The following is a 17,375-nucleotide window of genomic DNA, read 5'->3' on the forward strand; positions in this document are numbered from 1 at the left end:
TTAGTTTTGCACACATGCACAAAATAAGGGACATTGTTCTCTTCCGGTTGATATAGGAAAAAAATTCACTTTTTTAGGATAGTTGAATAATTTTTTATTATTTTTTTAATGGCAATAATTGAATAATTGATATACTTGATCTATAATGTAGATCGAATATTGAACCTTATTAAAATACTCATGAGTGTCAAAAGGATTTATGTTCAAATGATAAGATTGAGCTTTTCAATTGATAAAAAATATTGAGATTTTGAATCGTTAAGGTAGGTAAAAACGTGCGAGTTTAAATAATTTTATCGATTTTACAGAGAGATAAATCGCGTAAACTCGTTTTGACTTGCAATTTTACTCAAAACTATTTTAGCTTTGATTTAACACGAAAATCATACATAAAAACGTCGAATCAATAGAGTTTATGATTTAAAACAAGATTTCGACAAATTTGTACATCACAAAGTGAAATTCTGCCATCTTTTCCACAATAGGCGCCACCACAAATTTTTCGTCAGATGCGTTCATTCCTAATCCGATATTATCTTACTAATTAAAACATTCAACATAATCAATAATTAGTTGGTTCAGTAGTGATTGACACTGAACTTAGTAGGGAGGACCACAGTTCGATCTTATGCAACTGCGATTGAGAGAGAGCTATAACCACTTGATGCTAAAACTGAACCAAAACCAAATTAAGCGGTCCAATGGACCAGATATTAGTGGTAAAACCCCAATAAAGAATGTCGCCGAGATAGTCATTAAATAAATAACCATATATAGTTTATTTAATCTTTGGCCTAGAATGTCGCACTACACTTTTCATTACATTTGGCCACCGGTTTGGATTTCCCTTGAATTTTAAACAGATAGTTAAATAATGGAAGGTTTATGGTTAATACTTTTAAAATAGTCAATTTGTTAATATAAAATTTTGGCTAAAATTCCACACAATAGTGCTAGATCTTGTGATTGGTAATATAAGTTGCTTTATGATCATCACCTCGAATCATAGTTTGTGACCACCAACCTACACTTTGGAGAAAAGATAAAAATTTAATACTCTTAGTTGAATCGAGTTGTTCACTACCCTAATTGTATATATCATTAAACTCGAAATAAAATTTATAGATATATGTATATTTTATCGTTTTTATTCCTATTCTTCTTCCTTTTTTTTAATAGTATTTTTCATTACAAAAAAATTTGGATTGTATTCTTCATAATTTTTGTATACTTCCATAATTTTGATTGCATAATTTTTTTTTTCCTATTTTTATGTTTTTTTTGTTAGTGGATTTTTTACTAAACTTTATAAGGAGCGGAGTAACTTTCTTTATTTTATTTTAATTTTTTTTATTGAATCTCTTAAATCCACAAAATACTTTGAAATCTTAAGAAATCTATTAAAATTATATGTTAAGAATTTTGATCGTAAAAAATCTTTTAAAATAAATATTTTAAAATCTCACCAATTCAATATAATCTCACAATTTTTTTTAAAATTTTCAAGACTTTTTATATCATAATAGTCACTAAAAATCTCTAATTCAATAGAAAAAAAAACACAGAGTACCTTATTAAACCCTACAAGTTATTTTCTATATAAAAAAAAAAGCATTACAAATTAATCGGTTAACTTTATCCATAGCTGTATTTTTTATTTTTCTTTCTTTTCCTTCTTCCTAAATAATCACATCGAAGGAGAGAGGGGTGAGTGAGTGATCTTCACATTTCTTCAATTCAACGGTCTCTTACTCTCACTGTCACCATCATCAACTTTCATCAATTTCACAGTAATAATAATTACTAATTACACGATACATTATTATTTATCTTTTTCGCGTTCATTTTATTCACTCTCTTCATTTTCTCATCACAGGGTTTAGGGTTTTGCAACATAAATCATTGTTCAATTTTCAATCAATTTGGGATTAATCAACAATCACCAATGCTAGAAAACAACCCGAAGAAGCTTACCTTCTCCGAAATCGACGCTGCTACTCTCACACAACGGTATTTTCTCTATCCATCGATCTATTTCTTCGTTTTTTGTTTCTTTGATTGATTTTGCTCAATCAATTTTTGCGTGTTGTTCAGGTATGATGCAGCGACTGTGTTGACAGTGCTTCAGGAATTAACACATTACACTGAGTCAAAGTTTGATTGGAATGAATTGGTAAAGAAAACTACTTCTGGTATTTCTAATGCCAGGGAATATCAGATGCTATGGCGTCACTTGGCGTATCGATATGACTTGCCTGAAAATTTGGATGAAGAAGGGGATGAACCTATGGTCTGTAACATTATTTTGTTTTTCTGTATTGATTGATGTGTTTAATCACAACACTGTTTATTTAAGTGGTATTTCATGATCTAGCCTCGCTTTAGTTCATATACCTTTTGATGTTTGTGTTGGCTACCATTGGATCTAGGGTTGCTCATTTTAATTGGATAAATGATTTAGATGGTTGCTCTTCACCCCCTTGAATTGCTCACATTAGAAAACACACTATCGGAAGATATCTCCAGGTAAAATTTGCACTACCACGAGATATCTCCCGGTAGATGGGTGGGGGGATGGTACTAGTCAATTTAGTGGGGGGGCAAGAGCAACCATCAATGATTTATCCATAACTAGATCCAGATCCGGTTATAAAAAAACAGAAAGTTTTGTTTTAGCTATTAAACCATCAATTTAGTTGTGGCAACTTCTAGCTGCCTTTATTTGAGCATTCAGCCTATGAAGCACGGGCACTCCTCGGATTAGGCGTGTCCTGGTGTCGGATACGCGTTGGTGTCGGACACGGACACGACACCAACTATTATGATTACATTATGTCACTTTTTCAAATTATTATCGGGGACTGTGTCTGGTGTCTGCGTCTGTGTCCATGCTTCATTCAGCGTGTGTTTAGTCTCACATCATATAGAGATACAGCGTAAGTAGTGCATACAAGGCTTGAGCAGTCCTCCCCTTAGAAGCCGGTTTTGCGGGGATGAATTAGACTTTAGTCCATACTATATGACTTATTAGTTATAGTTAATATCACAGTACATTAAACTCGAGGCGTCATACACTCATACTGGCTGTATTTTTATGCACAATTTACTTTCAGTTTATTCTCTATCAAAATGCATGTGAGTAATAGTTGAGTTTTTATTAGCAACATAAAGAATTTCCTCATGCTGAAAATAAAAACATTGTCATTATTCTGTATATTATTATTTTAGTCACAACCATCCTTTTAAATGTATTGCCTTCACTACTCTTCCTATTGCCATTCCCATTTACAATTAGGTTTGTGCAATCATCTGTTGTCTTGTTTTTTTTTTTTTTTATTGAATTTTTGTTCCGTAGATTCTTGGATAGGTATTGAACTTTCTTGTATTATTTATGCTTTTTTGGATTCCTATTTTCAGGATGATGATAGTGACATAGATTGCGAGCTGGAATCATTTCCTTCTGCAAGTGCGGAATCTACATTAGAGCCCTCAGCATGTGTGAAGGTGAATATACTAATATACTAATTATTATATTCTATCTCAATATGTTAAAAAACTGTGTTCATGACTTAGCTAGTTGCATTTTACTTATTTGACTATCATATTATTAGACTTCTATTAAATCAAACAGTATTCGTGGCCATTTCTCAAATTTGTCTTATTTATAGAAAAGGTCCTTAAAGGAAATTGGAAGCACAGATTTAAATTTTTCAATTTTTTTCTGATTGTGGGAAGCTTTATAATTATAATTCTAGCAAAAAAGTGGATTCTATCAGATTAATATCTGACATTGATGTGGCTTGCCTTACCATACAGCTATAGGACTAGTAATGTTTTATGCTTTTGAAGAACCAGCAAAAGCAAAAAAGAATTGCTAGTGGTTTACTGAAAAATATGGTTTTTAATAGAGCCCATTTATGTTGGTTGATTTGTTATGCTTTCAATATTTAAACATACTGTTTGTGCTATTTGTTGTTATTCAAATTTGACCAGCTTGTTTCTTGGCATTGTTTAATCATCAGGTGATTATTGCTTCCCGTACGCTAAGTGAGTCTACCCCTAGTAGCTCAACAATTGAGGCTCCATTGACCGTAAATTTTCCAGTTTGCTGTTCATCTAGAACTCCAAAGGAAATTTCACTGTCCTCTAATTTGATGGAACAAACAAGCATTATGTTTCCAGTTTTTGTTAATAGACAGACACTGCCAACTGTATCCTCAACAGATGCTTTAGAAACCAAGGGAACAGATGGTGGCACCATGGCTTCCAAAAGGAAAAGAAAAGGATGGTCAGAGGAAGAGGACAATGAGCTACGTGCTGCTGTTCAGAGATGGGGTGAAGGGAATTGGGCAACCTTGGCAAAAGGAGACCACTTTTCTATTAAGAGAACTCCACACCAATTATCTCAGGTGGATTTTCAACCCTAAAAGTTTGTGAATTATGTGGCATTCTCCACTTTGATTATATCTTTTATCAGCATGCACATGTATATTTCATTTAAGGCCACATGTTTATCATCATCCCTTTTGATTAATAGCTAGTCATGCCCATCAGGATAGTGAATTGTGAATAGTCATCCACATCAGGATAGTGAAGAAAGAAAAGAAAATACATTTATGGGTTTAAGTTCTTAAAAATTATAAAAAGAGGTAACCTGTTGCTACGAAGCTTATGCTTCTGCCATGAGGGATCCAGGGAAGGATTCAGCCTTCCCTTACATTTACAAGAGTCTATTCCACGACGTCAGCCAGTGACTTTTTAGTCACAAAGCAGCAACTCCAATTGTTCTGTCATATCCCATTTCCTTTCAAAATCATCTCTCCTTTATTTAGAAACCAGTAACAATTTTTTTCTTTTATATCACTTTTTGCAGTGTTTGGTTGCTTAGTCGTCATAAGTTCATAACCCTATAGCAGTATCCTTTGGCAATTAGAATGATGAACTATAAAGATCGTCACATCTGCGTTAATAACCATATATAGTTTATTTAATCTTTAGCCTAGAATGTCGCCGAGATTCATTATATGTACACTACACTTTCCATTACATTTGGCTACCAGTTTGGTTTTCCCTTTAATTCAAAACAGATAGTTAAATAATTGAATGCTCATTCTCTTTGTGGTTGATACTTTTAAAATAGTCAATTTGTTAACCATCAAAATTCATTCTGGTTTATGTTATCATGCTGATTAATAAGATAGATAATCCTGGGACGTTATTTAAAGTTAAATATTGATAGGAGGTTACAATCCATGGTTTCCTATAGATGGGTTGCTTTGTTAACTTTAGGACACTAATAAGCTGTCTTATTATGTATATTTCTCTTCTAACATGACAGACTTGGCAGATCTATACCAGCCAGATCTATACCAGCCAGATCTATTGTTGGTAGAATTTACTTTAGCTTGTGCAGCTATTGTAGTTGTGCCTGTTGAGGCTGACTTAGTGTACATCTGTACAGTGTTATTGTTATCTCTTTCTCTATTCTAAAAGGACAAAAGAAAAATCATCAGTTGAAAAACAAGTATGTGTTAATGCATGCACAGTGCTTGTCTTTCTCTAAATATTATATTTTACTGGAATCTGATGATTGATGGCACTAAATTTGTTTTACACCGTTGTCATCTAGTCAGGTCAGGATGTCTGGGTATCACCCAGTTCTCCCGGGTTCAAATCCCGGCAACGGAGTTTTACATGCACTTGCTCTCTTCTGATATTTATAAGATGTGTAATGTGTAACAAATGATGGTTTAGGTCACAGTAAAAGGAATATTTGTTTTGGGTTTAGTCAATAACACTTGCAAGTACATCTTTTTGTACCAATTGTTTTGTTTCCATTCACTTTTATTGTTAATTGACTATTAATACTACACATTGTCATGGTCTATCCAAATACTTGCAGAGGTGGAGCACTTTACGAAAGAAAGACGGCAGTACCAATTCAAGTGCCACTGTGACCAATCCAGTAACCCCCGTGACCACCAACACGCCCGTGACCACCAACACGCAGTATACTGCTGAACAGTTGGCAACTCGCCACTCCTTAAATTTAGCTCTTGATATGCCATTCAAAAAGTTAACTGCTCCTGGAATGACTGATCCTGGTAATTGTCATTTGAATTTTCTTTATTTAAATTTATTGTCATATTAATCTAATTCTAGAATTTGCTAGTTGTATTTGTTTATCGTTTCCTTTTACTCTTGTTTACTTTAAGTCTCTCACTATCAACCGAGTCTTAGGTTAACCTTATGATGTGATGGCTGTAGTTGATGATTGTGGACATATTTAATGTCTTTTCTAGCCATGGCAACGGGATCTGCACTCATGGGTACCCACCCCGACTTTGACTGGGTGCGAGTTTTCCCCTGATATTCATAGTTGGGGGGTGGGATAGGGAAGTTCTATCGCTCCCAAACCCGCCCCATGGGCAAAGGAATATTTATTCATTTATTTTATTTAAATTTAAATTTGATTATTCTCTAATAATTTGATTTTATTATATTGACCGTAACATAATAAAAATGTATTTTAATATAATTTTTTATATATGGACGAGGGGCAGGGGTGAGGATTGGTTTTTTTTACATGGAGTCAGGGTCGGGGTTGGTTTTTTATATATGTTCTCATAAATCTTCTGAAATTGTGTTGTGTCTATAGCTCCATTGTTTCAATGTTAGGCTCAAGAATCTAATAGAAAAATTGTTACGACCATTACTTTAGTGGGTAACTGAATAACTTAAATGGTTGCAGGTAGGACATCCACATCAATTAAAAATCAAGTGCAGAGTCGTAATACAACACAAGTCTCCTCAGTTCGTAGTTCTGTACCACCTCAGACTCAAGCCTCCACTGTTCGTAGTTCTGTACCACCTCAGACGCAAGTCTCCACAGTTCGCAGTTCCGTACCACCTCAGCCACAAGTCTCCACAGTTCGTAGTTCCGTACCACCTCAAACACAAGTATCCACAGTTCGCAGTTCCATACCACCTCAGACGCAAGTCTCCACAGTTCGCAGTTCCGTACCACCTCAGACGCAAGTCTCCACAGTTCGCAGTTCCGTACCACCTCAGACGCAAGCATCCACAGTTCGCAGTTCGGTACCACCTCAGACGCAAGTCTCCACAGTTCGCAGTTCGGTACCACCTCAGGCGAAAATCTCCACAGTTCGCAGTTCTGTACCACCGCAGACGCAAATCTCCACAGTTCGCAGTTCTGTACCACCGCAGACGCAAATCTCCACAGTTCGCAGTTCTGTACCACCGCAGACGCAAGTCTCCACAGTTCGCAGTTCGGTACCACCTCAGACGCAAGTCTCCACAGTTCGCAGTTCTGTACCACCTCAGACGCAAGTCTCCACAGTTCGCAGTTCTGTACCACCTCAGACACCAGTCTCCACAGTGCGCAGTTCTGTACCACCTCAGACACAAGTCTCCACTGTTCGTAGTTCTATACCAACTCAGACGCAAGTCTCCACTGTTCGTAGTTCTATACCAGCTCAGCGTCCATCTCAACAAGCTTGTGGTTCCCCTGCAAACCCCAAATTAGCCTCTGAAAATCCAGTCTCAAAGAGTAATGCAATTCCAGCTTGTGAGTTAAAACCTGCCATTGTTCATTCTGGAGCACAAACTGTTTCACGATCAAATGCTATGCCACAATTGAAGGTTGCTCAAGCGAAAAGTGTGGTACATACTGTGCCTGCTGGCGGTTCTTTGACAAAGACACCCATTTCTGCTGGTTTGCCTTCTGACCAAAAGGTTCATTCAAATGTGCCTGCTGGTAGTTCTTTGACAAAGACAACCATTTCTGCTGGTTTGCCTTCTGACCAAAAGGTACTTTCAATGTATCTCATCTATTTCTCGCGTCATGCAGTTTGTATATTAAAAACTGTCTCCCCACAAATGTAGAGTTCTTTGCTTATTGTTTTGTATATATTGTCTAAACAGGGACATGTTACCTCTGTAAAAGAAGAGGAAAAAAGAGTTTCTGATCCTGGCTCTGCACCAAAAGAGGTGAAAGGAGAGGAAGCTTCGACATCAACTACTCAGGGCAAGGTAGATAGCAAACTGGATAAGATGAGGCTAGATTTAGATAAAGCCAAAAGCATGCCCAGTGAGAAAGTTTTGGAACATAAAGCAGTGTCCCATAATTCAGGAGAGTGTGAAGAGCAAGGAAGTGTTAAGAATTCAAATTGTACCCCCAAGAAGGCAACTGAGAATGGAAATGGCAATTCGAATAAGGAAAGTCAAGTTCTAAATCAAGACAAGAAGACAGTTTCTATTACTGGAAACTCTAACCATCAAAACGTGAACGAGAAACTCGTAAATTTGCCAAAGCAGGGTGAATGCCGTCAAGGTTTGGAAGTGCCGTGATAGTAGAAATTGAAAACTGGTAGTGGTATATAGTAACTAGTGGATTTTGGGCAAATGTTACTGCCAAACATATAATTATTGTGCAATTTCTTTCTTTTTCATTCTGAATTCTGGATTAGTATCTTGCAAATTGTTACAGCGTACGTGAGTGGTAAAAATGTAAAATGATTTTGTGGAAAATGTCTTTTTCAATTATCTAAATTCTAAACCCCAAATATTCAATTTTTTGTTGTTGAAAAAAGACAAATAAAGATAAACGGTAAATTGTGTGTTTGTGTGTATCACATGCATATTTCATGAATTCTTTTAAATCAAGATATAATCTTGTATAGTTTCTGATTAAGTACATACACGCATGAAAATGCTGACATGCTTTACACATAGGAAAGGTTTGTTTACCAATACATTCTCACTAGTTGAAGGATGACTTAACTAAATTTTCAAAAGAAGAAAAAAAAATCAAATTCGGAATCAAACTATATTGGGGCATCATCAGCTTCTTCTAGATCACTGTATTGTTTCTGTAATGTTGGAGTGACACATGCAAACATTGATTGTTTTTGCTTCTTTAACCTGATTCCAAATAAGAAAGACTTTAAAGGTAATTTAGCGCGGCTTGTGGATTGTTTCATATCATTATTGTTATCTCCCATTGTTTGACTCAATTCGTCGAGTATTTTCTCAACTTCAATTTTAAGTTCTTTTACATAACTCAAACCTTCTTCCAGTTCGCTAGAAACCTTGTTGCTTTCTTGTTTCATGTTGAGAACTTCACCTTGAAACTTTGCAGCCTGATGCTCACTAAGTTCACCGTTGCTCGACGATGAATCTGGATTCGCCGCACTTGCTATTTCATCTTGTAAGCTGCATAATGATGGATGTCTAGCTAGTAACTCATCTTGCAACACTTCATTGTGTTCTAGCCATAATGATAACTCGGTTCTTATTTCTCTCAAATGTCTAAATATTGGCTTTATTTCTGATTTTATAGCTTTGGATGACATCTTGTTTTCTGACACAAGGTTATTATGCTTTATTATTCTTAGTTCTGCTTTTAAGTCCTCTAAAGATTCTTGGAACTTTTGAATCTGATGAACTGAAGTGCTGAACCTCAACCAGAACTCTAAATTCTCCTCGAGCAAATCATCGATTTCAGAACGGAATTTCTTTTCTAGAGGTGAAAGGGAACGGTTCTTGTAACTTTGTTTTTCTCTCACCAAAATTAATCTTGTCCTTGTGTCATTATTTCCCGTGTTTCCAAAAGAAGTGCTACCTATATCTGAAGAGGCGTTTTCAAGAGGCGCTTCCTCATTTAAAGTGGTACGAGGACTTTCATCCGGATTTCTTTCTTTAAAGGTAAGCTTCCTTTGTAAAATGTTTATCTCTTCATCCTTAGTGGCAACTACATCCTTCAATTCCCTCACCTGCATATATTATTGGAGATAAAATTAGCTAATAGTTTGTTAAGAGTTAGTTAATAGTTTTGTGTCGACTAAAAACCAACTTCAAAAATATGTGAAACTTTGTTTACTTTAATAAGATTACTATACAAATTTTTACTAAATTTGTTATGAAATTGCATTGTATATAACATGATAAGTTTTGAAGTTATTATTATAAATAATCATTCTAAAAGAATATCTATATATCTGATTTGTTAAACGTAAGAATCTTATAATTTGACTTTACATTGTTAAAAATGAAGTTAATAACAAGGAAATATATTTACCTGAAGTGCCAATTCGAAAATGCTGTTCCGATTTTTGTTCTCCGTATCGTTGAGCTTGTCATTTACATCGTTATAGTTCTTTAAAACCGACGTGTACTCGTCCAACATAATTTTTTCTCTGTCATCTGATCCACTTACAAACATCTGATTCAAGTTAGTTTGATCTTTTTCCTCCCCAGTTTCAACATCAAGTGATTCAACCTTATCCTGTTGTGTTAGCTCCGGCGTCACTTCAGTCCTAAAATCAATATTTTCCTTCAAACTAGACTTATCATCATGTTTTTCAAAATTCTCACTTAGTTTTCCATCAAAAAAAACTGTATTCTCGGAATTGGAAAGGACCAAATTATCCCCTTCCTCATCTAGCTTCACATTTTTCAATCTTCCTGAAAGATGTTCAAGATTAAAACTAGCTTCATGAATGTTTGTTTGGAGATTCTTATCTTGCATTTCGACACTTTTGTTGAGAGCTTTAACTCTCTTCAACTCCTCTTCCAATTCTTTCATCCTCTTGCAACTATTTTCTGAATCTTCAATAAGAATTTCCTTGTCCGCTTCTAAACTTTGTATATTTGTTTGAAGTTCATCAGCTTCTGATTTCAGTCTCTTTACCAATGAATTCTGAGAAGTAACCGCCGTTTCCAAACTAACAACCTTACTTACAAGCTCATCAATCATCTCTGCAATTTCTGTCATCGTAAGCGAATCTCCCGAACCTTCCTCAAGCTTTTCCTTAATCCTCTCTTGCAACGACGCTAAGTCATCATGCACGTGCATATTTTCTTCCAAGCTAAGTTCTATCTCTTCTTCATCTTTACTTTTTGAATCTGTTTCCTCATCTCGCTGATTTGTTTGCTTGGAAACCAAGTTACTTCTAAGGTTTTCAAATTTGTGATGAGCTTCCTTAAACTTTTGGAATGCTTCTTTAGCTTCCTCGGATGATTGTACTTGAACCTCTTTCAACTTATCTAGGGTTTCTTTACATGAATTTAACGCCGTGGCTGCCATTAAAGCTCTTGCATCATTATCTTCAATAACTGTACTAATACTAAACTCATCTTGCAAACTGCAAACTCTTTTTTGCATTCCTGTAATTTTGTCTTCAATTTCCCAATACTTTTCATATGAATTTTCATACAAGCTCCTTACAAACTCTTTTTCAGTCTGCAATGCCAAAATATCTTTCTGAAGTTTGTCTATTTCGGCTAATGCTTCAACCTTGCTCAAACCGGAACTTAGAACTATTGAATTTGAAAAAGATTTTGCAGCACTGCCACTTCTCCTATGTGTTGCTTTTTTTGAGAGCAACATAGATGGAGTTCGATTATGTTTCTTCGGGATACTCGGAGGTTTAGGAATGTTGCCTTGATTTTCTGTTTGGTTATTAGGGTTTGGAATTGATGAATTAGTTTCAGGGAAACTTTCTTCATCTTCATCCTCATCTATTCTGTAACGGACTTGTTCGGGGAAAGCAGTGGCAATTGTTCGGTTCGCACTTTGTAGCTCCTTTGATAGATGATCATATTTCTCTGCTAGTGCTCTAAATGCTCTAAAGGCTTCTTCCACAAAATTTATGAGTTCTGGTCTCTTCCTGTAGTACATTTCTGCCCTTTGGGCAAACGAGTCCCCACTGTTGTCAATTATTTTGAGGGTCTCGGCCACTATCTCCTCCATATCTGTTAAGCATTTGTTTGCATGTCAATTGCATTGAGTTTTCTTCCAAAGAAAATGATTGATTAATAACTTTGGACCTTTAGATTTGGATTAGACGCATTCAAAATACCATGCAGTCACTACAGTCATTAGATTTCGGCCATTGAGTTTGTATTTGAAATATGATTTGTGAAGTCGAAATATAAGCATTCGGTCTTAATCCAACAGCCGAGTTCTCTGACTGCGGCGAATGCATGATATTTTGACACTGCAAAGGAAAGTGGGAATTTTGCACCAAATGAAACCTATAGACTACATTATGCATTATATGGTTATCCTGCATACATTCTTGCTTGTTATTTAGATCATTTTGATACAAATTTATGTATAGTAAGAAAACGATAAAAATTAATAAATTATATTAGTATTTTATTGATTAACCTATGAATGACCTTCTATTTGATAAAATAAAAGTAATGGCAAAAAAATACATTTGTTTAATTGTTTTGATGGAATTAATGATAATGGATTAAAATTTTACAACCTTAGCAATACATAGATAAAAAATGAAACCATGATGAAATTGTTGTGTAGTAAAAGACATACCATGGAGGCTTTGTTCCAACCATTTTGATTGTTTTGTCCTAACATGGCTAGCCCACCACCATGAATATGCATTGGTTGCTGCTCTTCCCAACATCTTTATTTTATGTTACAATACAATTATAATAATCAAACACATTCAAGCCATTAAGGTAAAACCTTGATTATATATGAAGATAATTCAAACCAACAAGGTGACAAAGATAACAAACAAAAGCAAACAAAATGTTGGTCAATGAAGAAAGAGCTGTAATTTTAATGATATGGTGGTTAAAAAATCTTGTTGAAAAATGTTGGTGACAAAATGGTTTCTTGTGGGGTAGATATGAAGAGGAGGATACTTCGCCTGTTCGCCACAATCATAGGTGTTTGTTGCATTAGATCCTTTGAGAACCAAAAAAATTTGGAGGACTTTTTGTTAGAAATTTTTTGGGGTATTACACACAACCGTCAAAAATTTATAAATTGCATGTTTGGATTATATTAGTGATTAATAATTTACTTTATGCCAAAATATATATATATATATATATATATATATATATATATATATTTTACATTAAAACTTTATTTTTAATTTAATTATTAAAATGTAAACAATTGGTGTCACTGTGAGCTTAACTCAGTTGGTAGGGACATTACATATATTGTGCAAGAGTCGGGATTCGAACCTTGGACACTTCACTTACTCACTTTTAAATTGGAATTTTTAGTAACTAAACTGCTAGACCAAAAAATTGCTTTTTCTCTATCTCTTATAAAAATGTAAACATGAAAAAACTGATTTTAACACACACTAAGGTTGGTGACCATCTTTTCTTCCTTCATGTTTGTGAAATTGTGATTATTGGATGCTTATATAATGTACAATAACAATTCACAATGTGGAAGTTCTGTTCATTTATATTGGAAGAAACAAGATGATGTAAAGTTTTTGTAAATAACACTAAGTTAAAAATGTTTTATTTTTATTTTTTATTTTCACCGCCGGTTTACGCTAATTTTCTTTTCTAAAATATTGGATTGGATTCTCATTAGATGTGTAATTAGTTAACCATAGCTTAATTGAATCTCATATTTTTTATGGCGCACCTACATCACTTTTTTATTATTATGAATAAAATGCAGTTATCTTTCTTTAGTACATAAAAAAAACTTTTGTGGTTTGATTTCTTAAGGAACGATGCAAATTCACAGTATAATAGAGAACAATTATCAACAAAAAAAAAAAGAATAGTATGCTTCAAAAAAAAAAATAGTAGAGAAGAGAAGAGAAGTATGCACATTTTATATTTATTTATATACAATTTTTTTGGTAATATAATATACAATCATATACAAATCTAAGTGCATGGTTTGACATGCAAATTTCATATGTACATATATAATTACAAAGGAGAATTGCAAGTTCACTCAAATGAACATGTATTCATCTTGATCCATATCTTTTTCCTTCTTTTTTCAATTTTTTGATTCCCCAATGTTGAGATCAGAGCAGAAGTAGTTCATAATTCTCAGACAGAAAGAACTAAAGCAACACAATTGCTTTATTAATTAATGACCAGCTAACCTCCTTATAGGATTTGGATTAAGCTAAACTCAATGTTAAGTCATCACATTGCAGTACAGCAGTTTTTTCCCCCTATGTTTGGAGTGTACAATTGTTTATAGCTAAAAACAACAAAGAAAGAAACAGTTGCAGAGGCACCTCTATACTGCAGAAACATAACTTGAAGTTTTTTTTTTGCATTAGGTATTACGAAGCGAAGATATCCAATTTTCCACATATTTCTTGCTCTCTGCAGACAACAAAGGAACCACACACATTAACATTTTAGCCACAGAAGAAAAGAACATGAAAAGCACTAAGTAAATTGCAATGTGCATATTTTTGTTGTGAATTATATATCGCAAAACCAAGCAAACATTAACATCACATATCATCATCACAATTCGCCAGTCGTTTTTCATTTATGCATGGCAAATGTAAACATGCAACTGGTTCGTGCTCAAGGATTACACTGAAGTTGGCATGGTACGAGAAGAAAAATATGCCCAGATCGTGCGTAATAGTACAGTTTCATCTTGAGTTACAATTTATAGACAAATAAGCTTAATCACGACCCGAATTAAGTTATAAAAATGTTTCAAAACAGTGACATTACATCCGCACATTCATTTCTTATTCTATGTTGATAATTTAGTTTAGCCTATAGTTTTCTTTGGTCTCCTTTTACCTCTAACTACAAGACTATCCTCCATTTTGTTTACTCTTTTTACATGTGCATCTATATGTCTACTTCACGCTTGTCCAAACCACCAAAGATGAGATTTTATCGAGTAGAGATCCTCTCCGTTTGTTAAACAGAATGGATTCTTACCCAATTTTATCACCCTTCACTACTACAGAAGCTCCTCCATTTTCTTTCTAACGAGTGTATTTCTAATCTAATGTCCTACCTTTTCTTGCATCGGTTTACTCTGCTGTTGGTGTATTACCGCTCAATATTCAGTACCATATAACATCACAGCAGCACACTTGGAAATGTTCATAAATGCATCTAACTTAAATGTGATAGAGAATGTTTATTGAGCTAATTTTTAATGGCCTCTTTAATAGAAATGTTAATTCTGAACTAGTTCATACCATACCATATGTGACAGAAATGTTAATTCTGAACTAGTTCATACCATAACATTTATAATTTCTAATGGCCTCTTTATTAGAAAATACTAATGCGTAAATATCCAATTGACAATAGATCAAAGCAAACTCTCATAGATGATAACAAAACTTCTCTTACCATCTGAAAAGTACCCAACATTGCTTAGCAAATTGTTTTTACGATTCTCTTCCAACATGCCACCATAGTTGCATCCATAACACGGAACAAGCACAGCAAAATTGTTATCTGTTTCGCGACTTTCATCATCATCATCATCATGACTAGAGAATCCGATTCCGTGAGGCTCCAACCAGCCAATAGACCAATCAGAATCAATAGATTCAGTGTCAGAAACACATTCAACATCAGACGGAACGATAACAAAATCACATTCCTTATGGATTTTCGTCTCCTCCCTACTATACCATTTTTGCTTCACCCTTCTTGAAGATGAAGCCACAAATTCCTCTTTAACAGAAGGAAATCTCAAAACATCCAATTCCCTCATAACAGAATCGGCTGAAGATTTTATAATACCGGTCTTAGATTTTTTGTTTTTGATATTTTTCGCTCCACCACCACCACGAAAAATAGGAAAAGGCCACATCCATTCACTCACGCCGTATTGAGTAAATATTAACACAAGCTCTTCTTAAACGAGCAGTAATCTCTCGTTACGCGAACCTATATAAACAAATTAGTCATCAAATACAAATCAAGGGCAACCCAACTCAAATCTTAATATACTAAAAATTGACGATGTTGCCGACAACTAAAAGTTAGTACTAGATTTCAATTACAAGAGAAATTACAGTTCATTTTTTATAAGACATAGTTTTGTTCTTCACTTCTTTGATGATTTATCCAAGTTTCTACCACAAAAATAGATTGATATTACATGCCATGTCATAGAAACCGTAAAATCCTAAAATAAACATCTGCTAAAAATTGTATATACACAAAACAGAACATAGACACAAATTTTCATAGAAACCGGAACCAAAGAGAATCAAATGCAACATGCTAGAATATCCACATAATGAAAAATTCAAAGACAAAGAAAATTAAAAAACCTTGAAATAGCTAATAATATCAAATAAAATACGCAAATATTAATATTAATATCAATAAAAATATAAATTATTATATGATAATATTAGTAACTAAAGAATCCTCGATTGAATCCAATGATATCCAAACACATATGCTTAATTTGATTATCCAATTTAACAAATAAAATATGAATTCCGATGATTTGTGAGCAGAAACAACGATTTGAAGCAGAAATTGAAAGCTGAAACAAGTTGATATTTAAGAAAAAGGAACAGAAAAACATAGATAAATGATGCTACCTTGTAGAAATCGAATGTGTGTGTGTGTGTTTTTGAAGGTTTGTATGAGAAGAATGGAATCGAAACCCTAATTAGCTTTTATCACACGGAACGATGTAATGTGATGTGAAAGGGAGAGCGCGAGTATATTCAATTTGGAATCAGTTTTCAGATGCAGTTAGATTTATTCGTAATCATACGTGGCGTGTGGGTAACCGTTTGATTTGTGTAGCCTTTTGTGATGATGCGTGTGATTAAATAAATATAGTATATTAACAGATCACATAAACGATTGATTATGTGGCAATGGGTTTTTATTTGACGCGGCAAGTCAGAATTTCCTAATTGTTTTACTTTTTTTTTTTTGAAACAGTTAAAGTAATAGTAATGTTGTTAATTTGTTTTTGATAAGAATGTTGTTAATTTGTTAATTTTTCGATGAAAATAAGATTCAAATCCAAAACAAGTCACTAGATTTGATCGTGATGAACATTTGCCAACATTGTAGGAAAAAAATCAAATCTAAAACACTTTTTATTACTAAACTCTTTTTTCTTTTGTTTTCTTTTAATTTTATACATTTAATGATTAAATTGTTAATTCCCTAAGTAAAAAAAATGTTAAGTCATTTTATTTCCTAAGTTTATTTAGAATGTTGATTAACAAAATCTATTTTTTTTAAGTAAGTCAAATGTATTTTCTGAACATAATTGCAGAGAATAATTTATATGCAATCAGCTGAAAATAAACTCAGGATCAACTAGTTTTTTTGAACAAGTCCAGGATCAACTAGTTAAATTTGTACTAACAACCCAACTCATCTACAAATATTTCAAGATATTAGTGAACCTCTTAACAAATAGATCAACTTTTATCAATCTATAAATATACTGGTACCGTTTGACCTTACTTTTCTTCCTCTTCTTTTTTCTTAGACGTAAGAAGCTAGGCGAAATAACAATTTTTAAAAGCTTTATTAAGAAAAAAAATAACTTCTATTTTAAAAAACAATTATAATATATT

General features: G+C 33.9%; 2 protein-coding genes and 1 pseudogene across 3 annotated transcripts; 1 reads left to right on the plus strand and 2 right to left on the minus strand.

The window, feature by feature from the left end:
- The first annotated feature begins 1,623 nt into the window (after positions 1–1,623).
- Positions 1,624–8,654, plus strand: LOC123913998 (mucin-17-like). Of its 2 annotated transcripts, none has more exons than XM_045964952.1 (8): positions 1,624–1,790; positions 1,877–2,010; positions 2,095–2,290; positions 3,418–3,504; positions 4,023–4,409; positions 5,903–6,104; positions 6,752–7,830; positions 7,945–8,654. In XM_045964952.1, exons 2-8 carry the CDS (start codon positions 1,946–1,948, stop codon positions 8,368–8,370), a joined length of 2,442 nt encoding a protein of 813 aa, XP_045820908.1. In that variant the 5' UTR covers positions 1,624–1,790; positions 1,877–1,945; the 3' UTR covers positions 8,371–8,654. The 2 variants fall into 2 exon arrangements, with proteins under 2 accessions (XP_045820908.1, XP_045820909.1); XM_045964953.1 differs by having other exon boundaries at positions 1,654–1,790; positions 6,752–7,755.
- Positions 8,655–8,846: 192 nt separating this feature from the next.
- Positions 8,847–11,797, minus strand: LOC123915044 (protein NETWORKED 2A-like; the record flags this gene model as incomplete). The annotated part of the gene is made up of 2 exons (XM_045966199.1): positions 8,847–9,794; positions 10,100–11,797. Coding segments are annotated over 2 exons (2,646 nt in total), but the record flags the coding sequence as incomplete, so codon positions are not given.
- A 1,826-nt stretch (positions 11,798–13,623) lies between these two features.
- Positions 13,624–16,360, minus strand: LOC123919060 (annotated as a pseudogene).
- Between the last annotated feature and the right edge of the window lie 1,015 nt (positions 16,361–17,375).

This window comes from Trifolium pratense, linkage group LG3, assembly GCF_020283565.1.
Source record: "Trifolium pratense cultivar HEN17-A07 linkage group LG3, ARS_RC_1.1, whole genome shotgun sequence".
NCBI classification, from domain to species: domain Eukaryota; kingdom Viridiplantae; phylum Streptophyta; class Magnoliopsida; order Fabales; family Fabaceae; genus Trifolium; species Trifolium pratense.

Coding starts and splice junctions, on each gene's coding strand:
- LOC123913998 (XM_045964952.1), top strand. CDS start 1,946: ATGCTAGAAAACAACCCGAAGAAGCTTACCTTCTCCGAAATCGACGCT. Junction 2,291..3,417: donor AAGAAGGGGATGAACCTATG/GTCTGTAACATT, acceptor TCCTATTTTCAG/GATGATGATAGTGACATAGA. Junction 3,505..4,022: donor AGCCCTCAGCATGTGTGAAG/GTGAATATACTA, acceptor TTTAATCATCAG/GTGATTATTGCTTCCCGTAC.